Source organism: Lepisosteus platostomus, chromosome 4 (genome assembly GCF_059453375.1).
Source record: "Lepisosteus platostomus isolate fLepPlt1 chromosome 4, fLepPlt1.hap1, whole genome shotgun sequence".
NCBI classification, from domain to species: domain Eukaryota; kingdom Metazoa; phylum Chordata; class Actinopteri; order Semionotiformes; family Lepisosteidae; genus Lepisosteus; species Lepisosteus platostomus.
Genome location: NC_142614.1, coordinates 23,145,224 through 23,172,017, shown reverse-complemented (window position 1 = coordinate 23,172,017; position 26,794 = coordinate 23,145,224). Strand labels below are relative to the sequence as shown.

The 26,794-nt window shown below is 36.3% G+C and overlaps 1 protein-coding gene across 1 annotated transcript in view; it reads left to right on the top strand.

Annotated features, from left to right (window-relative positions):
- tmem8b (transmembrane protein 8B) overlaps positions 1-26,794 on the top strand; it is a 148,559-nt gene that overhangs the window by 118,440 nt on the left and 3,325 nt on the right. Inside the window, exons 6-12 of the mRNA XM_088629065.1 lie at positions 509-897; positions 13,731-13,827; positions 15,135-15,258; positions 16,002-16,144; positions 18,963-19,141; positions 20,905-21,051; positions 21,885-22,001. Of these exons, the coding sequence (XP_088485191.1) occupies positions 509-897; positions 13,731-13,827; positions 15,135-15,258; positions 16,002-16,144; positions 18,963-19,141; positions 20,905-21,051; positions 21,885-22,001 (1,196 nt within the window). The remainder of the gene's footprint in view (positions 1-508; positions 898-13,730; positions 13,828-15,134; positions 15,259-16,001; positions 16,145-18,962; positions 19,142-20,904; positions 21,052-21,884; positions 22,002-26,794) is intronic.

The following is a 26,794-nucleotide window of genomic DNA, read 5'->3' as shown; positions in this document are numbered from 1 at the left end:
TGTGGGTGTTCTGTTGAGGGCACATCACTGGTGTCTGTGAGAACGAACGCAGTATACTATATTTCATGGATACCAAACCAATGGTGGACTACTTCAAATATCAGTTAAACCCAAACTGCTTGTTCAGTTGATGTGAGCTCCATTTTATCCAGCCCAATTTTTTCTGTCACAGGAAGAGGGAATCAACAACAGAAGCTTGCTTTTTTCAAACGTGGGAAGGGAAGTGTAAAAAGCATCCATTCACATATTGCTCTCTGACCCGCTTTCAGCATTGTTGATTGTATTGGTGGCTTTTGTTTCTTCCTGAGCACAGCTCTCTGTCCAAAACATTCCCAGATATTTACAGTCTTGTTTTGGCACACAATTTAATTGCAGGTTACAATGAGATATTACATTTCATATGGATGTGATTCCTTCCTGTCAAATGTACAGTGGCATGAATATACCAAGTCCTGATTTGCTTGGCATCTTTAGCCATACTTTTTACATCCGGCATCTTGTTTTCCAGATTGTTCAAAGCCCAGCATTACAAAGGGAGGATCACCGAGTTCAGCTCTCAACATGCCCCAGTCTTTCGGGTCTGTGTTGGGCTTCTCCCTCTCTGAGAACCTTCCTGCTGCTGGTCTGCCTCCCGTGTCCCAGAACATCTCGGAGAGAAGTCCGGTCTTCGTTTCTGAAGAGGGGACCACCTATTTGGCCCCAACATCAGATGCAAACAAATGCTGGCCCATAAGACCAACCCTACGAAATGAGCTGGACACTTTCTCTGTCCACTTTTATATATTTTTCGGGCCAAATATTTCCATCCCGCCTGACAGAGCGGCTGTTTTTGCTATCAACTTGATGCCTGTCCTAGATAGCGGTGGAGTCTTGAACATGGAACTCAAACTGAATGTGGTAAGTGCAAGACCTACAAGCAATTTACTGTAATTGAAATACTTCAGGAATGGTTTGAAATATACTGTATATATTGTGCTTTGTTACTTATTTGTGATGTCTCTTGTCATATATACTGTAGTAATTAATTTATTCTTTTCTGTGTGTTGGCTTTTGCATAAATTACTTGCAGTTTAATCACAAATTTTAACACAAATATGGAGAATTGAGCAAGTATTAGCAGAAAATTTGTGCCACGCAATGCTTTCACGGCTGCTGAAAATACATTGTACTTTTAAGCAACACATCACTGAAGTCATTTTCTCATTTTCTGTCGTTTACCCTTTTGCCCTTTTGCTTTCTGAATAGTTTGTACAGTTAATTAAAACCCACCCAAAAGTCATACCCTGAGATAATCAGCCTGGACACAAACATGGGATATTCTAAAGCTTGCAATTTCATTCAGTGACAGCAAAAATATACAGTGAAGATGCTCCTTCTACAATAATGGCTCATTTTTTAATGCAGTGATTGAAGTCTCACATTTATGAAAATGGTACATCTTATAAATGAAAAGTCCAAACAAAAATTAAATTTGAAAGAGTTGAAGAGTTCAATAGGGAAAAAAGAATAATATTTATAAAATTGTTTGTGATACACTAACTCCAAAATCATCTATTATAAATTACTAATTATGTTAATGGAACATTTTTATAAAGCCATCTTTCATTTTTGCATGTGACATTTTGAAAAAAATATTATACATTATTAATATGCATTTTTTTCCTTAATGTGCAAAAAATGTTTGAAGTGCCTTTATTGCATTTAAAACACATCAGGGTTTGTCTTCAGAGACCTTCCTAATAAGACAATTGTGAAGGATGGAGATTCGTGTGCTTAAATCCTGTTCTACATTTAAATTAATAAAAGTGTCAGAAAGAAGCCCTTGGTGACTAATATCTACATCCTAACAGGTTTAATTTAGTGGTTATGAATGCCATAGACATGAATTCCACTGGTATGAAATCCAATAGGAACTGAACTCAAACTGATCTGTCTATCTGTCAGTCAGTGTTTGGTGTGTTGTGAGTACACTAAATCTAATTAGCATTTTTGTGCAGAACTCAAGAGATGAAAACAGGTATTATTACTATTCAATAATATTACTCTAGCTGCTTTCATACCTACTTATCTACCAATTTTTTAATATTTATGTCTTTGGTAAGTTTACAACAATGAGTCTCTTTATATTCACAGTATTTAAGAACCTTCTCATACTGTATTATTCCATTGAGCCACATCAAGTTCCTAGTTATTTGTTTAGTTTTTGTTGTGAAACTTGCAACTTTTGGGTCATTTAACTGAGGCACTGTTACAATTTTAAATATAGTGACTACTCCCTGTGTAAGCATGAAGTTATCGGTAGAATAAGTACAATATGTGCAAATTCTCTCATTCCAAATATATTCATAGAGAGAGCTTCATGTTTGTTGTTCCCAGAGTCAGGCTGTGATGAATTCAGCACAGCAGAATGGCTACTACAATTGCTCTCACAAATCATCCTTTATTATTTTCTAGCAAAGCTTACTCTGAAATTGTACAATCAACTTTATGACTATTCTCTCACAGAAAGTTGTTTTCCTGAAAGCATAAAGATCAGAAATTAAAAATAAGAAACATCTTCATAATAAGTATCTAATTAGCACATTTACAGGTGGTGTTCTTACAGTATATATCAACTTTAAAAATGACAGTAAAGAGACAGACTAAACACTTTATTTCAATATTCTGAATATTTTGCCCATCTTGCTCGTATGTTGCTAGCTAATTGATCTAAGGATGTAACCTAGCTGTTTCTTGAAAAAAGCATGTGTTTCAGCTTGGCCAAAATAGTTGTTCAATACTTCTACGAGTTTTTGTTTAAAGAAGTGCCTCTAGTCCTCAGTTTATAAAGCATTTTCCCTTAGTTCTGATTTGCACCAACCATGAAGACATTCTTTGGTTTGACTTTGTTTGTGCTTTAAAGGATTTGGAACACCAAGATCAGATCTGCTCGTAGTCCTTTCTGTTTCAGACTAAGACGATTTTATTCTTTTAGGATGTCACAGCAGGGCATTCCTTTGAGGCCTGGATTTTATTTGGTCAGTCTTCCCTGGAGCAATGTACTGTATACTGTATGATGACCAAAATTGTATACAGGTTTGTAAATGAGTTCTTACTAGTGCAGGGTACAATTTTAACTTCACATACAGTAGCATAACTTGGTTTGAATTCTTCACTTTTAACTTGCAGATTAGCAAATAAAAGTGCTACAAATCGTTATTTCTCTTATGAATTGCTTTCAACAATAAAAGTATATTTGACAAACCAAACATACTAATTAAACAGTTAAAGCAGGTAAGGTACTGTAGCTTTTAAAGCAAAACTCTTTAAAGAGCGCCTGTCTTCATAGATGAGAAAACAATGAAAGTGTTTTTTATTATTAACGTCAAACAACCGCATTTAAATACTATGGTTCTGTATGTTTATTTCTTTAGGTGACTAAATGAAGAAATACCAGTATATTTGACTTTTTCTGGTTATGTGTTATTTTTCTTTTAAATATTTTAAAGGCCAATCTCATATAATTAGAATAACAAAGTAAAAAATAATAAACTTTTTTACTTTGTTTTTACTTTGATCTAGTGATTCAATCACTAGATCAATTGTATAGAAAATAAAAATACAGAATCAGTAACCTATAAAATGTTCTGTACATCATTCACTGAACAGATGTTCTTCCCATAAAATACCCCAATGTTAAAATACAGAAAAGAGATTGTCACTAAAGAATCTGGGCTAGATCACAGTCCTAGATCTTCTTTTGTAAACTGAAAGGTTTTCAGATAACTGAGGGTTTATAGATATGTTTTACAGCAGAGACATAAAAGGAATTGGCATTTCTGCTATGAAGAATTATCTGGAAAATAACTATGAAGACTAGCAGACTACAGTACATATTTGTAGAGCTGTCTTTTACCATTCTTTACATTCTCATTCTCTTTATTGTTTGTTCCAGTTTTATTTCTCAGTTTTATTTTTAACTGAAATGTCCAATTAGAAAGGAATATACAGTAAATGATTAGAATGAAAAACCGTGCCAACTCAGTGCCAACCATGGCTAATTTTCCAGCTGCTGTAAATAATAATCGAAATCGTCTTAAAACATTTTTGGGCATTTACATTTAAACAGAAGTTTAATTTTTGTAGTTAAAATTTTAATTATTATTTTAAAGATGAAATTCATCATTTATTTGGTAACTTAAGGACATAAGAACATAAGACCAGTTGCAAATGGGAGGAGGCCTTTAAGCACCATCTACAGTAGCCTGTTTGGTACTGTAGCTAATTGATCCAAAGGTCTCATCCAGCTGAAGTAACCAAAATATCAGCTTCAACTCTGGACCACCACCAAAAAATTACCTGTAGAAGTGTGTTAAGAAAGATGAAATGCTTTTGTTTAAAATGGAAAGTTTTGTAAGTCGACATTCAGAGACACTTACAGATGTAGCCATTCAAAATGCACGGTACAAACCCGTACTGCGGGCAACTACGCGTGCTCCACCACGCCGTGTAATTGGCTAACCAAAATGACCAACAGGGGCACTCGTGGTGCATTGGTCGGTAGTGAAAAGATTAAATAATTTAATCTCTTTACTGTGCACATTTTAATCCCCTTAGTATTGAATATTTATATGGAATTTTACCACTAAAGGGAATTTTTAGTAGCTGAGCATAAAAAGAAGAGGAGCATAATACATCTCAAGGTCATAAACGATATTCATTTAGGAACATAAACATATTATGTAAACTGTACTGTATATTGCTGGTATTGGTATTTTAAAGAAAAAATACACACTAGTATTCCATTTCTCCCTATAAATTTTAAGCATCAAAGTGGTTATTTTAGAAATGTTTTTACGTGCTCCTTCTGACCATATTACTGTCCGTTTACTGTAGAAGGAGTTCACAACAAGTTTGAGAGAAGGACAAGACCCCTGATCCAACCAGCCACCTCTGCCCCCTCCATGTAAATGAAAAACATCAGATGCTCCTTTCCAGCATATTCTGCTCAACAATCCTACACCAGCCCATCTCCATTGCCCTTATAACTGCCCCTTGGCTCCTCCTACTCAGAAGGTTCTGACTCCTTTGTCTTAAAGGGCAGGTTTCCCCCCCTGTAGCAAAGTAGGTTAAAGCCAAACCAATCACCAACAAGCATGTAGCTCCTCAAGTGGAGTGCATTCATCGTTTCCTCATTTTAAGCATAATTTATCATGATTGCTTGTGGTACTCTCACCTGTCCCACTTGACTAGGGTTCAAAGCATTTATTCCAATCAATTAGATAACTGCATGGTGATTCACTTGAATAAATGGGCAATTCACATTAAGTCCAATCAGCAGTTTCTGAAAGGAGTTTGAATCTATGGGTTTTAGTGTAGCCAGAGGGATTATGAAAGACAGAACTCCACAATGCAGTCATGAAAAAACACAATTTAACTCCATTTAAGTGTAACATTTGAATATCTGTCACTGGTGTAACGCAAATGAGTTCATCTGCTGCCATATGCTGCCATCTGGGTATTATCTACCAAGGACTTTGTCATGATTGATGTCCACTTCATAGCTATATTGACAGTTTTACGAGTAATAAGTTTAAATGCTCACTGTCGCCCAGTGTCTGTGCAGCACTGGGGCTGTTTCTTGGACAGAGTGGCTTTCAGGGCACCTGACTTGTCAGTATTTTTCTTTTCTCTAGGGAGGGGCAATAGTCAGACATGTCACCCATCATTCCAACAGGTAATAGATAAAGAATGCAGTAAATGAGCTGCTCGAGGTTTTTAGTGGACAAATTTCAGTCTAGAAAGATTATAAAATACACAGTGAATTTAAGCTCCTTTCATCTTGATTTAAACTACCCAAGTCTGGTCAACTCTTAAAGTGCAGTAGAACTAACTTATTTTGTATTCCCACTGTTATTAGCTTGTTTCATTTGGACAATTGAATTGAACTTTTTACTTTATTCATATTTTTTCCTTTTCTTCTTATGAGCATGTTTCTTATTTTTTAATGGATTCATATTGTGTTAAATGTATTGTATATTGTGTTACATCTTTTACCTACCTTACAAAGCCAATTTCCCTTATAGGACAATAAAAGGAAGTATATTTTTATGTGCCTTTTCGTCAAGTGCAAGTGTCAGTCAATTCACAAAATCGCATAACAATGATACTTTACTCTTCCAATAAATTGTTAGGCTGTTTAGCAGATTTAAATTTGCAATACAACCCCAAACAAGACTTGATATGAAGACTAAAAAGCAAATGTTTGAATTCAACATCTGGATTGCTATGATTTGTTACCTGGAACTCTTTTGACTCTCATTAGCGACCTTTCTGTGATGTTTGAAATCAGCCCCCAAAAGAAAATTGTGTGTTTATATATACACAGTCGCTGAAGACATTTTGCTTTGGGTATTTTCTTTAGGCCACATATGGTACATGACTTCCTGTTTGTATAGCCTTTGGGCGGTTATGGGAGACTGGGAGAACTGAAGGGGGAACAATCTGGCTGGGCTGGATGTCAGCCAGTCACAGACTCTAGAGCTTTGCTCCCTGGATGAGCTCTGCCAGACGCTAATTAATGGAAACCGACAGCCATAAGAATTCAACCTGCTGTAGTCTGAAAAGGCAATTACCTGACACTAATGAGCTGATATGAGCAAGAGTAAATGAAAAAAAGGCCAAGGCTCAGCAACAAAGTCTCATCAAACGCTTGCCTCAAACAGGTTAAATAAGTATCTTTTAAAGTTATCTCTTTATCAAATCTGTGGAGTAAAGGTGGACCAATTACCAAGCAATGTGCTAGTGCACTCATTTTCCACTACAATGAAACAATACAAAGCTAGATTTTTGAAGCACTTGTATATCAAATGCTTCAGGATATTGTATGAAAAAAGATAAATCTATAAGGTGATTACCGGAAAGCAGCCTTGAGTCTGTTGCCTGTGGAGTTGCTAATGATGTGTGAACATGAGAAATCTGAAGTTCTGGGTCACCAAATGTTACAGGTAAGTACATATTGACAATAGCTTTGGAGCCTTTCCTAAAACCTTGTTGAAACTAAACAGTGACAGTTTTTGTTGAATCTGTTATAAAAAGCTGAATCTAATGAGATTCACAACAAGCCTGAGAGGTACCCACTATTCTGGGTACCTAGGGTGCAAAGCAGAACTACATGAACTACATTGCTGGTTATACTGTACTTACAAACACGAGCACACAGGGATTATTTAGAAACAATTGTTAACTTTGTCAGCTTGCTTTTGGAAAGTGGGGGAGAACAAGAGTTTTTTGGGGAAGATGCTTTATTCTGGAATTTCATTTCTGAATAAAACATCTTCCAGGACCCAAGAGGTATGAAGCAGCAGTGCTAAGCACTGTTGCACATTGGTTACAGATATACTAAGTAAAAATACTTAATTAGTAAACCTTTTTTTCTTTGCGTTTGCCATTCTATTGTAGCTAAAATTGAAATAGATTGCTAGTAAACTATTTTAATCAATTTAAAATCTGGATTTTATATTAAAATATAGGAAAGACATGTACAGGCAGGAAATAACTGAAGGTTTAGTATTTTAATGGTACCTTGCAATAGTGTATTTGCCATCAACCCATTCACCTAACAAACCCTTGGAAAAATGCATGGCATCCATTTGTGTATTTCACTTGATATTTTTTTTCTTTTCCAAGAGTGACTTTTTTTCAAGACTTATTATATATTAATATATAATATATATATATATTATATATATATATTAATATTAATAATAACACTAAGATATTGTTTTATTATCCTGAGATATCTTTAAAACACATACAAGTAAGGTACTGTAAAAACCTTCAAATACTTAAGATTTAATGGAGGTCAGCGAGCCATTAAAAGCTTTAGAAGAGCAGAACATTGTGTCACTGAGGTTCTGTATCTTTCAGCAGAATGCTTTAAGTGGTTCCTATAGACAGTTTTAGGTCAAGGTTGACTCAGTCATCACCAAGTCTAAAGTGATTGCTATGGGGCAGGCAGTCCTCTTGGTCACAAGATAATTAAGTTCTAAAAGGCCAGAAATACAGAAGTATTCACTCTGAAAGAAGTTTCACCATGAAAATAATCTTTATTGCTTCTTGCTAAAGTAACAAAAGAAAGCAGAACTTACTGTAGACTCGCATTTGTTTTTCCTCTTGAAACCATATAAAATGATACAGTGCTCTGAAAATCATCATACTGTATGTTTAACTGAACATTTTCTTATTTTAACCTTCTTTACAGCTGTCAATGTTACAGTCACTGAAAAGCATGTGTTGCCATAATTACATGCTGCGTCCAACTGGTTTGGGGCTTTATTTTTCGTTACAATAACTACAGTAAACAAAACAAGAAGTTGGTGCATTAGTGCAAGACAGGGATCGTTATTTTTTAGCATGGCTCATAGTCATGAAAACGTACAAAACGTTAGCAGTATTGAGTATAAAACCGGACTCACTATATTGAGTCATGACCTTTTTAGTGATTAAGGCAAACAAGAAATCATTTCTGAACAAAGCGAATTAAAATATGTTGTTGTTTTAATGCAATGTTCCTTTTAGGCAAATAAAGATCTTACTTTGATCTTCCTTTATTACATTGCAAGTTATTTTGGATAGTTCAGCTCAAAAGTGCATTACCTTGATACCTAAATATTAACATACGTGTGGCAGTGTGGTGCAGTGGTTAGCATTGCTGCCTTGCAACCCTGAGAATGTGGGCTCAATTCCAGACCTTGGGTGCTATCTGTGTGGAGTTTGCATGTTTGTGCGGGTTTCTTCTGGGTGCTCCAGTTTCCTCCCACAATCCAAAAACCCAGCAAAATGGATGGCTGGGTATTAAATTATGAAGTGCTTTCAAGTTTATAATGCTGTGCACAACTGGCATGTATTGCTCCTGTAAGTAATGTAATTGTGTTTTTGGAATTTTTTTTTTATTTTTCTATTTTTATATTTCTCAGCTTCAGTAGCTGAGCAATTTCCTTAGCAGCCTGCTTCATCTTTCTTTTACAGTCTACTACACCAAGCATAAAACAGACAGCTTTCTTTTTAAAGGAGAACACGGTCAGCTCAGGCGGATATTATGCATGAATATGTTTAAACATCTACAGTATGTCTGCCTTTTTAAAAATGAAAGAAAGTAAAAGTTAATAGCTCAAATGCCTGAATGGGTAATTACAAAGGTCCAATCACTGACAATACTATTTTTTTCCTTGTCATATGAAATACCTTCTGTTATTCTCTAAAATTCCAGTGACTGCATGCAGTATTAACTGCTGTCAGTTTATCCGTTCTCCTCAATATCTGGAATTGTTGCAAGCGGTTCTATTGGTTAAAGCACAGCAAATTCAACATTTCATCAAAAATAAGAAGAAAGATATTTTCCGATGCTAAGCTAAGAAAATTTTAATATCTCCATTTTTAATACTTAGTTAAAATGGTAAGAACTCCCATGCCAGGTGTTGTTCCACATGTGTTACATTGCATCATATTATTCATATTTACAGTAACTTAGACTTGGCTTTCAAGAGTTGCCTACTGTATTATAAGGTGTTATCAGTAAAAAATCTGTGGAACACATATTATGAATTCCTGCCTTGAACTGTTTTACAAAAGTAATTGCAGGCAAGTTTATACAGTATATTCTATTTTGAAAGCCTGCATCAGAGAAGTGGATTATAAAGGGCTCGAAAGATCTTTTTGAATACTCATTAATCTTACTACATCAGCCCTTCCACAGTCATCTGACACCACTGAGTTATATGAAAACCTATGAAACTATGACTAAGAAATAATAAGATTAATTTAATTTCTCAATGTTTTGGCAGTGGTGGCAAAAACACAACAGTTCTAATCCTGCAATAATAGTATCTAGTAAAACCATTTCTAGGAGGAATATAGTATGAATTAGATAGAAAACAATATTGTTAAAGATGTTATAGACGCATCTGTAATTAGCTTTACATTCCAATACTAATCTGCCAGCTGCATGTTCTTGTGAGTTTTTTTTTCATACTGAACTACTGGCATCTGGTTAATTGTGAGAAAGGTGAGGCATATCTGCAAGCGTGATTTCCTGGGTATATTAGATGCAACCCTATGTTCAAGTAAAATAAACATGATTTAAGTAAAATACATTATAGTTATTGACTGCTCATTTTCTTTAGCTTTGGTCAACTATACATGGCTGGTATGTCTTGTACAATAGCACCCTTTGGTATTTTACTATTCCTCAAGCAAAACTAAAAATGTGAATAAATGAAAGAGTATGAAGCGGGTAAGAGAAGTATTGCTTTCACTTGACGCAAATCTAATCTTAAATATGGTCAACAACTGGCAAAACTCCTTAATACAATCTATAGTTTCCCAACTCTGAATAGTCTTATGTTTATATTATTAATCTTTTTGTTCATGTTAAAGCAATGATTAGTTGATTAAATTCTAATTGAGACTCTGAGATATCGAATATAAAGGAATTGCATATTTAATAATTTAATGTTTGGCGCTAAGGCAATGGCAGGCTTTGCCATAAGGTTGAATCTGCCAAAACCCTCTCACGTGTGAGGAAGAAACTATGGAGGCAGCTGCAAGGGTGACGATGGGGTGGAGGGAGGGTGTGAGAAAAGATGCACACAAACAAGCAGTTAAAATATTTGTGCAAAAGAGAGAGGAAGTGCAAAATCACAATTTGATCTCCTCCAGAGCATTAGTATAACAACTCCTCCATATGTGGGACGTTCATCTTTTTATTTTTTTTCACAATAGGCAAAATCTACAGTATTGAATTTACCAGAATTGTGTTTTAAGACTGTACATAAACTGTACTTAAAGGCTATATTTTTAGGTCTTGCAGGTCATCTTGTGATGGTCCGAATTAGTGTGGTTGCTTAGTGTTCTACTACATTTACAGTAGTTTTTTATCAAAGTTGCCTTGGCTGAATTGTCATCTCCAAATCATCTCACAGCCTATAGTCCTTAATGCACATTAATTTGGTGTGATAAGAGCTGATTTCCTAACAATTTATCATAATCATATTACTTTTGTCCAATTGAAAATTAATTGAGAATTAAACCTGGTGCTACAGTACCCTTAAGGCCTCTAATACATGACTTACCTCTGCTTCAAATTTGATTATTTATGATTTGAAAAATATTATAATTATACATGTCTCCCAGACATCCTGCTTCAGTAAAAGCAGATTGTATCCCTGACAACTGAAAGAAGGAAGACATTCCAGTCACCTGGATGATTCAGAAGCCTTGACAACAGAGTCACTGATGTAATGTTGCTCATACTCCAAGCCATTTTGTTGCATTCCTGGGAGATATGTATTTGCATATTTCACAACTTCTTCATAGCCAGTTTTTGGAATGTGAAACATTGTTGTAGTCTAACACATTGGATCTTATTTCTACTAAGGCGCCTGATACATTAATAATTTTTCTAACATTATCTTAAAGTATGTCTAGATGAGAGTATAGTTAAATGATAAAATCCTAATCAAAATGGTTGTTAAAATACTTTTACAGTACAACGATAGTATAGTACATGTAGTCACTAAATGCATAAAAGACAAATAATGGTACTCAAGTACTCATTCACTGACCTGAATATTGAAGTACATATTTGCTGCTTTGTTAACTAGGGCTCCTGGCATCCCCATAGTTTCTTTAGTGTTAATTATTAATCAGCTTTACCTTTAATCACCTTCTATCACTGCTTTAACTAATTTGGTTCCTTGGTCTGAGTGTCTTAAAAGATATGATCTATTTTGAAACACAACTTTTTTTTGTTCACTGTCTTAATTCCTTGAAATTTCCACGTCATGAATTCAGTTATGCACAAGGGCTTAAATAATGCATTTGATCTGGGAATTGGTCTCCGAACCTCTTCATATTCACATGTCTGAAGACAAGAGCAAAAGCTGCTATGCACTTCTTTCCTCAAAGCTAAAACAGGATTTTTTTTTTTGGTTTAAGAGTAAAAAAAGCAGCCAAATAATTCATTTTTGAGTAGGCTTTTATACATACAGTGCCTTGCGAAAGTATTCGGCCCCCTTGAACTTTTCAACCTTTTGCCACATTTCAGGCTTCAAACATAAAGATATAAATTTTTTATTTTATGTGAAGAATCACCAACAAGTGGGACACAATTGTGAAGTGGAACGAAATCTATTGGATTTTTGAAACTTTTTTAACTAATAAAAAAATGAAAAGTGGGGCGTGCAAAATTATTCGGCCCCTTTACTTTCAGTGCAGCAAACTCACTCCAGAAGTTCAGCGAGGATCTCTGAATGATCCAATGTTGTCCTAAAACTGATGGTGATAAATAGAATCGACCTGTGTGTAATCAAGTCTCTGTATAAATGCACCTGCTCTGTGATAGTCTCAAGGTTCTGTTGAAAGCGCAGAGAGCATCATGAAGACCAAGGAACACACCAGGCAGGTCCGTAATACTGTTGTGGAGAAGTTTAAAGCCGGATTTGGATACAAAAAGATTTCCCAAGCTTCAAACATCCCAAGGAGCACTGTGCAAGCGATCATCTTGAAATGGAAGGAGTATCAGACCACTGCAAATCTACCAAGACCTGGCCGTCCCTCTAAACTTTCAGCTCAGACAAGGAGAAGACTGATCAGAGATGCAGCCAAGAGGCCCATGATCACTCTGGATGAACTGCAGAGAACTACAGCTGAGGTGGGAGAGTCTGTCCATAGGACAACAATCAGTCTTACACTGCACAAATCTGGCCTTTATGGAAGAGTGGCAAGAAGAAAGCCATTTCTCAAAGATATCCATAAAAAGTCTCGTCTAAAGTTTGCCACAAGCCACCTGGGAGACACCCCAAACATGTGGAAGAAGGTGCTCTGGTCAGATGAAACCAAAATCGAACTTTTTGGCCACAATGCAAAACGATATGTTTGGCGTAAAAGCAACACAGCTCATCACCCTCAACACACCATCCCCACTGTCAAACATGGTGGTGGCAGCATCATGGTTTGGGCCTGCTTTTCTTCAGCAGGGACAGGGAAGATGGTTAAAATTGAGGGGAAGATGGATGCAGCCAAATACAGGACCATTCTGGATGAAAACCTGTTGGAGTCTGCAAAAGACCTGAAACTGGGACGGAGATTTATCTTCCAACAAGACAATGATCCCAAACATACAGCAAAATCTACAAAGGAATGGTTCACAAATAAACGTATCCAGGTGTTTGAATGGCCAAGTCAAAGTCCAGACCTGAATCCAATCGAGAATGTGTGGAAAGAGCTGAAAACTGCTGTTCACAAACGCTCTCCATCCAACCTCACTGAGCTCGAGCTGTTTTGCAAGGAAGAATGGGCAAGAATTTCAGTCTCTCGATGTGCAAAACTGATAGAGACATACCCCAAGCGACTTGCAGCTGTAATCGCAGCAAAAGGTGGCTCTACAAAGTATTAACGCAAGGGGGCCGAATAATTTTGCACGCCCCACTTTTCATTTTTTTATTAGTTAAAAAAGTTTCAAAAATCCAATAGATTTCGTTCCACTTCACAATTGTGTCCCACTTGTTGGTGATTCTTCACATAAAATAAAAAATTTATATCTTTATGTTTGAAGCCTGAAATGTGGCAAAAGGTTGAAAAGTTCAAGGGGGCCGAATACTTTCGCAAGGCACTGTATCCACTAAACCTAACCAACATTACATAGGTGGTGTACACTAAATGTTATGACTCGAGTTACTATTTTTTTACAGTCGTCTTTGAAAGGAGAAAATATCACAGTGTTTGGTTGTCTCAACCATGGCATGCCTCTGTCGTTATCAGACAACTCAACAGTGAAATGTGAATCGGGTAAGACATTCATTTATTATTTATACAATGATACAACTTCAGCTTTCACAGCTAACATGCTGTATTTTCTAATCTGAAAATGGAACCATTTACTGTATCTAGGTACAGTATACCCTATATTAATACTTAATATTATTACTGTATTTTTTTCTGATGTTGTTGTTATATCTTGTCATCAATCTGCCTTCCTTATGCCAATTCATTGCCCTGTTTCTCACTCTCCACTGGCTTCCCATCCCTGTACCATCTCTGTACTATCCAGTTCAGGTGGTTCTGGGTTACCACTCTCTTCACTGCTCTGATGCCTCCACCCCTTTTCTACTTTCATTCTCTCCTTATACCAGACATCCAGGAGGATGTTATACCTACTGTAGATCCAGCTACTAATAACCCAAAGCTCTGCAGTTTCTCACAGAAGCTTCCAATGTTCAGCCAAAACCTGTTGCCTAAGATCTATGAAAGACCTTGCTACTATTAGCAATTGTATGGCTGCAATACCATTACTTTTCTTTGTATTTCCAGTATACTTCTGTATCATTACACAACTTTCTACTGGTGTTAAACTCCCTTTATTTTATTTTTCTCTGCCACTACATAAAATCCTATACAGCATCATGTAAGTTACTGACCAAGTGTTTACGGCACACAGAAGATTTTAACTTGCATTTGTAATTTTTCATGTGTAACTCTTGCAAGTCACCTTGGATGAAGGTTTCAGACAAGTTATTTACAGTATTAGGATAAACCATTAGTTTCTACAGTATATCACTCAAGGTATCCCTAGTTGTAGCAGTCTCTGGGATGCTGTAAGGGTGTTCTGGGGCTATTGAGATGGATCGTGGCATAATACTACAGTATCTGGACCAGGGTTGACAATTCTCCCTACTGTTTAAACACTTTATCTGAAACAGGATTAAACTCTATCAGATGCGAACAGCCTAATTGTTATTTAAATCAGCCCCAGTTAATTGGATGATTGAGTCAAAACTGCAAACTGGAGCGTAAGCAACAAAGCAGAGATCAGAGGCCCCAGATTATATAGTTAATACAGATATATTATTTTCTTCAAATCTAACTGAGCTTCACTCCCTGACAAAACTCATCCTAGAGATGTAACTATGGTTTCAAGTAGTATAAAATGTCAAGTACCGTTTTTCCCTCTACATCTCATTTTCCCGTGATAATCATCAGAATTATTTCTTTTGCACCCTGAATTCACTGTCAACACATAGAAAAATAATTTCTGGATCTTTGTCATTGCTGACAAAAAAAGTATTTTCTTTCCATTTTCTGCTTGTTGTTCCAAGAGTCCACAGCAGGGTTCATTCTCTCTCTCAATGCTACCTCGAATATCACCAAGTTGAGGATTCCCTACCCACAGACTGGCACCTGGTACCTGGGTCTGCGCTCCCTCTGTGCCACAGAGCGAGGGTAAGATCCCTGTAATCACATGTGAGATTGTGTAAGATGAGGCCAACTTACGAAGCAGCACTATTGCACAGTGAAAGATTATTATGAAATACAGATGGAAACCAGCTTTCCGGTTATTTACAGTACTGTACCGTATCTGTGCAGTTTTACTTTCGATTTATTTAAGGGCAGGATTTCATCACTCGTCGTTAGGACTTAATTTGATTAATACAATGCAAAAATTATGCTGATTGGTAATTAGCACTTAAATCAAACAGCTGGGGAAGCATTATTTTCATAATGCTTGAAAATGCTTCTGATTTTTCACATAGAGCAATAAAGCTGACATCAAAACAGCTGTGGCACAAAATAAGGCTGTGTATCAATCTGAGTTGAGCCCCGTAAATGTGAAAGCTTTACACATTGTTCTGAGTCCATTTGTCCAGAAAGTCTACGAATGTAAACTAAATAAATGACTAAAGAAGCATCCAAATAATACATTTCAGTGAGGAAATGAATGATGCTTTGGCCTAGGACACAGTCAGTGTCTGCTTACCAGATCTGGAAAATAATAAAGCGGTCTAAAAGTAGTGTGCAATTAATTATTCAAGATGCTTAGAATACAGGCCATGTTGTTCTTTATTGGGAGCTTACTGAGGCTTAGAAAATCATTTCCTCTGTAAACAAATTCAGACAGAAAGAGAGGTATCATATGGACTGACTGTCACTGTGCATTAATTCATGGCTCCTTGCTTTCTCTAAAGGTTTGAAGCATGCAGCAATGTTACTGCTGAAGTGTACTTAAGGTCATATCTCACTCCGTGTATCAACGACTGTGGAACTTACGGACAATGCAAACTTCTGCGGACAAACAATTACTTATATGCAGCATGTGAATGCAAAGCAGGTAAGGAAAAATATTTTACCTTTTCTAAAAAAGGCAGATCAGGCCTCTGACAATAGTCGTTATTTTCTTGGAATTCTTTTAGCAACTAAACTTAACAATAGAAATTGTTATTCATCCCAGTTTTTCATAGCACTAGTACAGAGCGGTGAGTTTCTTGTAGTTGGAAAGTGTATATATCTTAATGTTTTTGCAAAAAAAGTTCCTATAAGAAAAACATATATTCCTATATTTTGCTGTGCTTATCAACAGGAAAAAATGTTTTCAATATTTATAAAAGATATAAAGTTCTATATAAACTATATATCAACGTTTTAGGTTAATGTAACTGTTTTTATTTTAATATTTTTAATTCTAACCGTTTTAACATTTCAAAATGTTTTATACATCAAAGCTAATGATGTTTTAATCACAATGATATTTTCATCTCCCTGTTTAGCTTTGTTGTTATGATGGGATGCCCATCATAGATAATTGGCTTGGGTATGGTAAATTATACAATTAAATTTGCCATTTCATCTCTTGTTTATAAAAAAATAGCTCATCAAAAAATGCCTAATTAGAGGAAAGAGTTGTAATAATGTCATCAAATATGCAAATTCCTATTTCTCAATTATACCTAAATTATACAGCGCTTAAGTCTGACTATTTCCCTTTGGATACATATTGTAAACTGTGCTGCCATTAATGCATATGAATATGGCTGGTTAATTATTCTTTTTTAGTCACCATCTGCTCTAAATTTAACAATCGTTACATCTTTCTTTTATCTGACACATAGCAACGGAGCTTTGTTATTCAGACAGCAGATCTTTATTTTATTTTTCTGACATCCCTAAAAAAGTATGACTGCTAATCTGTTTCAATATCTGTGTAATTAACAAGTGCAGTTATTTGGGGGAGGTGCATGTTGATATTCAAGTATCCTGTAAAGATTAGCCATTTAATAAAACATGGAAATGTTTTAGCATTTTTTAAGGAATTTCTTCACACACCAAGCAAGCAATGAAATACTGTACATGTACAATACATGTCTGTTGCCCTTGAAAAATAACACTTCAAGCAAGTTTGATTGGAAAATTACATTTCTCTTTTATTATTCTAAAAGTAAAAACTGTCACATTTTGATAATTTGATCAGTTGTTTTCTCATGTTTTGAACTGATAACAGCATGTGGATGCTGAGCAGTCCTCATGCCCCCTCCATTGGTACAACTCTAGAACCTTCCAGCAACCACCATATAATAATGATAGAGGCACAAAACAACAAACTTGAAATATGGGATAACAGTATTACTGTAATTGACTTAATAACAGGGAAAATAGGGGTGGGGGTAATTTTATATACCTTGCACACTGTGAATTCAATAGATACTTGTAGCTGTTGCACACACTACTTATACAACTGTTTGAATAAACATGACATCATACTAAAACGTCTATCTTTGATGTAAGGATAATGCACATGCAAAACAACAGTTTGTGCAAAACAGCCAAAAAGACCAAAATGCAGTTTTATCTTGTTGCCTGAACTTGTAGGTGTCACGCCCTCCGTAGCCAGAGGGCGCTCCTTCTCTGTCCTGTCCCTAGTTTCCGGTCTGCTGTCCTTCTGGTCCCTCTCTTTCCCTCGGGCTATATTTCCGGGGTCTTGCTCTCTGCCCTCGCTCAGCATTGACGTTCGGATGTCCTGAGACCTGCCTAGCACCAGGTCGCCTCACGTCCGCTACCTGAGGGCATAGGTCTCTATACGGCATTCCTGAACTCTTTGCACTCATGAGCCCGGGCCTTTTTCCCATCTCGCCGCTACACATATGGGTCTTTTTCCGCTCTCCTGCCGCCCTCGGGTAGTCCCTTTGGACGTCCGTGACAGAATGCTGAGCCCTTTTTTCGACCCCGCAAGCGGCGCCTTTTGTTTTTTCCGCAGTTTTTTCTTGTTCTCTGGGCTGTTTTTTTTTTTCTCAGTTCCTCTATTCTAATCGCTGGATATCACTCCGAGCATCTGTGTCTGTGAGCGGGTTTTCGTACCTGGCTCTCCTCAGGTTGTTCATTCCGATATCAGTGATTGAATGTTGAGCTGGCTTGCCTATTCTTATTGCTGGATATCACTCCGAGCTTCTGTGTCTGGAGCGGGTTTTCGTGCCTGGCTCTTCCTGGTCTTGCTCTCTCCGATATCAGCATTAGAATGTGAACATGCCTATTGCCCAGTCTGCGGTATTTTTCCCCGGGGTTTTGTGGTTTTTTTCATCTTTTTGCCTTTTGTTTTGATTTTTTCTTCCTGGTTTCCCCTCCTTTTTGGTCCCCTATCAAAGTGCTGGACAGCTCAGTTTTTTTTATGGGCGTCAGGAGCTGCCCTTGAAGGGGGGGGTACTGTCATGCCCTCTGCAGCCAGAGGGCTCTCCTTCTCTGTCCGGTCCCTAGTTTCCTGCCTGCTGTCCTTCCGGTCCCTCTCTTTCCCTTGGGCTATATATTTCATAGGTTTCTATACGGCATTCCTGAACTCTTTGCACTACGAGCCCGGGCCTTTTTCCCGTTCCGCCGCTACGCATATGGGTCTTTTTCCACTCTCCTGCTGCCCTCAGGTAGTCCCTTTGGACATCCGTGACAGTAGGTGATTCAGAGGTCTTGTGTCACTGCTCATTCCAAAAGATTGACATTTATACGACAGCCATGTGGGGAAACCAAAGATGTCCAAAACAGTAAAAGATAAATGGGTGTGTGAGACAATGCTCTTTTTGCAAATAAACATTCTGCCTGACCAATTTGGTGTAGAATGCGGCTTTTCCAAAGCACTGAGGTGTTCTTTCCTTCTTTCCTTGGCACAGGGTGGGATGGCTGGGGCTGCACCGATAACTCTGAGGCGTACACCTACGGCTTCCAGCTGCTCTCTACCCTGTTGCTCTGTCTCAGCAACCTGATGTTTGTCCCCCCGGTGGCCATTGCCATCCGGAGTCATTACCTGCTGGAGGCCTCTGTCTACATCTTCACCATGTTTTTTTCCACAGTGAGTGCATGAATGAACTATTTCACCTCAGCCTTGCAGTCCTTTCCACAAACCACACCACAGAGCAGAAGAGGATAGTTTCGATTCCACTTAACCAGCAGCAGCTGAGACTTTTTTCACTCATTGGTTTGACTGACAGTTTGATGACACACACGTCCATGTCAGTGCCATTAAATTAGGCTTTTTACACTGAACATGGACTGTAGTTATCTGAAAACATTGGATCCCTTTTATTGGGCAAAGATATAAAATCGCTCGGTTTAAATAATTTTTAAATTATGTCCTGGTGTTACACTGTAACTCCATTAACAAGGTTAGTTTAAAAGCCTTTTGCTCCCAATCTTCTGAAAACAATTCTAAAGCTTCAAAGGCTTAATTTCCAGCAAGATGCAGAATGGAAAAGAAAAATAAATATTACCTTTTTGTAAAATGATTCAGAACATTTCTCCAAATTATATGTGTAAGTAAAAAAATAAAATAAATTATCACCACAGTTACAGTTTAATCATTTTCTTCCTTAATTTTATTGCTACAATATCAATATTTTAATTTAAATATTAAATTATTTATTTTTTGCTAAATTAACCTAATGTAGAGCATTTTATGCATATATTGGTTTTCTATGATTTTTATTTGGGAAAACTTAACTAAAGTACTGAACTGGTGTTTAGACCACAGAAGCTCTATTTATTTATTAGAGGTCTGATGAAAAAAAAAACTCTTGCCTGGAGATTTAGCTTAGGTGGGTATTATATTAATCACATATTTGAAACATCTAGACACATCCTAACATGAGCAGATGAGTAAAAGCTTTATTTGAACTTAACCTAATGCCACATGACAGAATAATTCCAACTGGCTTTTTAAACCAGAATTATTTACTTTAATTAAACAGTTTTATATTGTATCTTTTAATTGAAAAGCAGTGTACTAGTATGCTAAAAGTATAATACTGTAATTGTTTAATATTCGTAGTATTAGCATTTTTATTATGATTTCCAGTTCCACATCTGAGGGATTATATATTGAGAAAATAAGGTGCAAACACAAATAAGACCTAACAAGTAAGCTCATTGAAACTCAGAGCCATCTCATTTTATCAAGTTGCGTTGAATGTTTTTGACAATAAATAACATGACTATAAACAATTAGGGTACTTTCTAACCATTTTCAATCACTGCTTAGTCCAATACTGTCCAATGATGTGTGATTTTCTTATATTGTTTCAAATTAAATGCCCGTTTTTTGTAAAAATATTAGTAATCTTTTTATTACAATACTTCATGCTGAAAATACATTCAAAACCTCATGTCTACACACATACTGTACAGAAGTCAACACAGAAATGCCTAGGATATTTGTGTAAGTTATGGTACATTGGATTGATATTTCAAGCATAATATTGTAACTTGCCAAAGTACAAATGGTCTCTGGGATTCCAGAGATTTTTCTATTTCTTCTGATGAAGTAACTTTCATAGATTTGCTGGGAAAATGTTAATAATGCACTTCATATACAGTACTTTTAATTTTCAATACTCCCTTTCAGTGTGCAGTGGAAACTATAGAGATGTTTTGACAGTGCTTAGATTCCACTCTGCATACTACACATTCCATTTGTAAAGAGTCAAAACTGATTTTCTCATTGTAGGGTCAACTATGGTTACATTTCAATGCTAAATGAAAGGAAACTGAAAACGTTACGCATAGCAAATTGTTACAGTTATTCACATTGTTTTTTTCTGTCCAACTATCTCCTTTCAGTTTTACCATGCCTGTGACCAGCCTGGGATTGTGGTGTTCTGTATAATGGAGTATGATGTGCTGCAGTTCTGTGACTTCCTGGGGTCACTCATGTCTGTGTGGGTCACAGTTATTGCCATGGCAAGACTGAAATCCATTATTAAACAGGTAAATTGAATACAACCTTTTTCTTTGTCATCTGATTCTTTTCCTTCATCTTCGGCTTGCTGAGAGTCTACAGTAACACTTGTGCATTTTCTGATTGCATTGGCGTGCTGGAGAAGTACTGTAGATGTATTTGCAAATGCATTGGTTTTGCTGATCAGATGGATGTGTCCTATTTCAAATTCTCTCAAAAATATTTTTAGGCACTTCTGATTTATGGTTTTAGCATCAAAGATGGCAACAAATGAATAGCAGCACCTTCCTAGAAAATGTAGAGCAAATCCTAAAAAAAATAAATGTACGTACTGTACAGTATAAGGCAGAGAAGGTTACAAGTTCTTACAATGCAATCTTGCATTTCTACCCATCATAAATTATATGTATTCACTCATTTTTATACTGTCACATAAATACCAGAAAGCACTGTTTTTGATGTCGTTTCAGATCTCCCGTGTATGCGTGTGAATGTTTCAGGGCACCTCAGAGTTTAGATCAATCATTCTGTTCCTCCCCTCAACAGCTTGGAACAGCCTCTGTCAAAACTGTCTGGCAGCCGCTAGGTTGCAAAGGAGGGCCTGCACTGAGAAGCCCAGTGGTTAATCAAAATGCACATGGCTTTTCTGCAGGGAAGATATTTCCACCAGTCACCTGCTGGCACATGATAATGCCTCCCACTGTTACAGACTGATTGACTGCTCTCCAGTTACTCTGATTGAATTGGGCTTCCCTAACCTGGGGACTACCAGATGGCATGAAGAGGATTTGTTTTGGGCTGTGCAATGCAAATGTGTACTGTATATATATTCAAATGTCAGTAATTCTTTGTTCTGCTAAAGGTGCTGTATTTGCTTGGAGCAATGCTGCTGTCCATGGCACTGCAGCTGGACCGACATGGGCTGTGGAATCTCCTGGGACCCAGCCTTTTTGCCTTAGGGATTATGGCAATAGCTTGGGTAAGAGCTCCGTCATAAGGCCTAGGAAAAGCTTCTTTCTGATGCAAGTTCTTTGGAGAACTATGTTTAAAAAGAATTACAGTATGTATTCTAATACCAAGTATTACACAGTGAGTGAACAGTAAAAGGATCTTGGAAGAATAAGCAGTTGCTTATTTTAACCAGCTTTTTCTGTTAAACCTATTTTTTTGCAAAAAATCTCGTGGTTTCGTATTCAATATTAAGATAGTCATATTATTCACAAGTGCCTAAAAACTCTTGATTTTCATGCAAAAGATCTTTCTTATCAAATATTTTTTTTAAATGTCATACTCCTCATCTAAATACATTTTATTTAAAAGCGTTTGTGCATAATAACACAGCACATTTATCTTACAAATGCACATTAACCACTCAGTACTTTCTGCTATTTACACACTAACAAACTCACTTGATTGTGTATTTCTGGATGTCTACAACTCATACACTGTGTGTGTTCTAAATCAATCATTTTCTTAAAGAAGATAATAAGATTAAAGAAAAAAATAAATCCTGTGCAAAGTATCTTTTCTAGTCTTAAAATCTAACCTCTTTTCAAGGTACAAAACTGCCCATTATGTCTTGGATCTATATGAATAAATAACTAGCACTACCGTTTCTTTTTCTTTCATTGCTTACTTGTTCATTTGTTCAATTTTAATTTTCAAAATTCTGTATTTTTGTATAGAATTAATGTAATGTAAATTACCTGGATACAATATGAGATATACTGTAAAAGGCCTTCAAAGGGAAACTAAAATGTTCCTTATTTTACTTAGGATTCACAGTTAATGATTTTCATTAGTCCTTGATCTTTTCTCACAACCCTGTTTTTAATCCTATCATATTTTCTTCTGCAGCCATAATTGTATTTCCTCTGATTAAGTATGTTGGCCAAACCTCTCCTATTTCTGGTTCTGTGCATGAAGAGTACCTAAGTCCTGAATAATTAATAATAATAATTGCTTTTCTGGACACTCCACTCAAAGCTTTTTACAAGTAATGGGGACTCCCCTCCACCACCACCAATGTGCAGCATCCACCTGGATGATGTGACGGCAGCCATAGTGCGCCAGAACGCTCCCCACACATCAGCTATCAGTGGGGAGGAGAGCAGAGTAATGAAGCCAATTCATAGATGGGGATTATTAGTAGGCCATGATTGGTAAGGGCCAATGGGAACTTTGGCCAGGACGCTGGGGTTACACCCTACTCTTTTCAAGAAATGACCTGGGATTTTTAATGACCACTGAGAGTCAAATTAGAGATTAAATAACTGATCAAACCCAGCCACATCCCTCCACCCTTTCTCGTACCCTGCATCCCCATCCCCCTGAACATCTCTGCACCAGGCTGCCAGGATGTGTAGGGCGAGGCTGTGAAACTGAAAAATCACCACTGGGGCCAGATGATACAAATAATATCAGATTTATTTAGCTGAAGCTACAGATCCCAGAGGTAAAAGGCTAGTTAAATAGTTAATTTCACTAAACAGCTTCTTGTTTTGTAAAATCTGTAGTCCCCAGAAGGCCACAATTTTAAATGACAAATGAATGACAATGGAATTGATGAAAGTCATCATTTGTTTTAGGCCAAAGGGTCTTTTTTTTCTGCGCAGGAAATTACAAAGAATCAAGCCTGTTGAGTTTTACATTAATATGAGTGCCACACATCTCATATTAAGGTTACTTTCTGTGAACCTATGCTTTCACAAGGCCTTGTGTCTTGAATTTTCACAGACTTTCTCACAATAGGTCACTCAACTGGAAAGAAGAAATCTGTTTTCTTTAATGTGTCAGTCCAGCATGAGGTTTGAGATATGACAGAAACTGAACAAATTGGATGGGAAAGCATAACATAGTGAAAAAGAATTATATCCTAAGCAGTTTTGGTTTTATGTGATAAGTAAAACCTTGGACTGCATTAATATTCCACATTCATTTATCTAGTAATTCTAGGGAAGCTTTCCAGATTTTATATATAACCTAAGAATATTAAAATATATGTTTTAAAAGAAAAACAAACAAAGCCTATAAACAAAACATTAGAATCAAATACTGTAAGTGCATTTTGAGTTTCTCAACATTTTTACACTGCAGGGTTATGAAATGGATTTAGTTCACTTTTCCTTATACCATCCCACGGGTTTTGACTGGGCTTACCTGTTGTTGGTGTTATGATGCATCATAAATGGCTCTTCAAAGTGGAACAGAACTAAAAGGTTTGCAGGTGAAGTGCATTGGCAGTGTGTAATGCTTTAAAACCTAAAGGGAAACTATGGAATTGTGCTATTAAAGCTCCTGACTGTCAAACTTCTACTTTTCATTTTATCCCTTTGAACCTTGAATCAGGAGTATTTTGATCTGGAAAAGTTGATTCGAACGTCAATTAAGAAGTTACAGTAAATAAATGAAGGAGGAACAGCTGATGTTAGCCTAATTTGAATGCACATGTGCTGCACCAAGCTGTACTGAGCTGTACTGGGGTAAAGTTCTTTTGAAAACTGAAAAAAGCACAATTCGACACAATTAAACACGCACACTGAAATGTGTCTGTGCACACATTTATGTATGACTGAGTAAATTCTCATTCATTGTGATTTTAAGTAATTAGATTTGAAAATCATTAGAGTCTCACTAAAAATAGCAAAATACAGAGTATATTAATCTCAAAGGCATTACAGTTACCCAGTGTATACTCCAAATATCTTCTCCCATCATTTAATTATATAGAGAGACTAACACAAAATTATGCTGCAAGTTTTTAATGAACTATAATGTCTAACATTTTATTAAACTACATCTTCACAGTAGGCATTGCTTCGGACATTTTTAGTAATAGAATATAATTCTTAACCACATAAAGAACTGTGAATTCCAGTCTTTCACAGTCTGGATCAAATATCACACAACACCAAGAATTAAATTAAAGTGTTGCCAACAGAGTGAGGTACAGTATGTACTAAGAACAAGTTGTGCAATTATACTTTATGTATACATTTGAGATGGCCAACTCTGGTCCTGGAGAACCACAAACCGGGACCAACCTTAAGTAATCAAAATCTAAGTACTTAGATCAATTTTGTTTTGACCACTTGAGCAGATGATTTGTTCAATTAAGTGATTATAATTTGAAAATACAGATAGGCTGTGGGTTTCAAGTGCCACAGCTGATCATCCCTGACTTCAATGAACCCATTAACTGACTCAAATGTTCAAAACCCACATGTGTTCTAAACACATTCACAAACTAATGATCTCAGTGTGAATTATAAGACCCACTGGATTCTGCCTCTGCAGGGACATGGTTAGCAATCCCATGTACTGTTTGGATTGTGACTATCTTAAATCTGTGATGTTGTGCTCAAACAAAGAAGCAATGCCGTCTCAAAAGCATTAGCTACATATTTGTAACTTTCCATGACAAAATGTGTTCGGCCAACCAGAACTCTATGTTACTAGAGACAACAACATCCATGAATTTGAAAGCTTTGTGAATGCTTAGAATACTTGGTGAGAAAAGTTTGGCTTTACCCACTTGGTTAATGGGCAGCCTCCTGGCTAAAGCATGAGGAGGTTCAAACTCCATTCAGACCGAGTGAAGGAGTAGCTACAAGGTGAGATTGGGGTGGAGAAGGGATGCTTGAGATTAACGTAAAGGGAGTTCAGTATATGTATAGTTTTGTAATGATGGTGATTAGGTAAAGCTGTGTGAGATTGACTTGTTATTCCTCCCAAACTGCAGGTAGTAACTTCAATTTAAAGATAAAAACTAATATTTCAAAATAAATCCTTATTATTTAGTTTTGTATAAGTAAAGCCTAAACAACAGTAGAGACCAATGATTTATTTCCTTAACTCTTCACCCTGACTGATTTAGCAGAAACAATTCCAGACTTTTCTTTACAAAGAATAAGTCCTTATCATTATCAGAAATGGTAATAAAGATATGAAAGGTTTGCATTAGAATCATGGCTTGAGGCCTGTTATACTCCAGTCTCAGTAAAGGTCTGTATTATCACATTGATATACCTCATTAATTAAGGGCTCATTTATTTATCTCATCTCTCAAAGTTATTATGGCTACATGAAAGTTATCAAAGTTAAATGGCTTTCCTGCAATTTCCATGAGGCATTCATGAATGTGGAATTCGTATGGTTTTCTGCCATTTGTAAAATTCTATAGACTGTGTCTATAAATATACACAAGAAAAGAAATTGTTCTTCTACATCATGCAGTCTACGTCTGCATTATATACTGTACAGTACATAATACGATACACAAATATTGTGTTTACAGTTATCTATTAGATAAGTGGTGGCTTAGGTAATTAAGTTAAAAAAATATTTTGTGCTCAGTACTGACTCTGATAATAGACCACCTTAATTAAAAAAACAGTCAAATTCTTTTGCTTCTTTTATGGGGGTGCAACATGTTTTTTTTTTCCCCTATGAAGTTTAATTTGCATGAAACTTCTACAAAAGCATATTATTAAAGAATGAATATTTAGTCAATATTACTAGTCTGAGTATGAACCAAAAGCTGAATGAATCTGTTTTTCTTTACCGTCTGTGTATCTTTTAAAGTTAATAAGAGGTTGTCACAGGTGTCCTCATTAAACATTTTGAAATCATTCTACATGTTTTGTAGTCAGATAATAAAGAAAGGGAACTAATTAAGAAGCAAATTATGACTTCCTTGATAGCATCCCTTGAGCTGCACATGAAAACAAATTGCAGCTTTGAAAAAACAAACAAAATAAGCACAATCAAAAT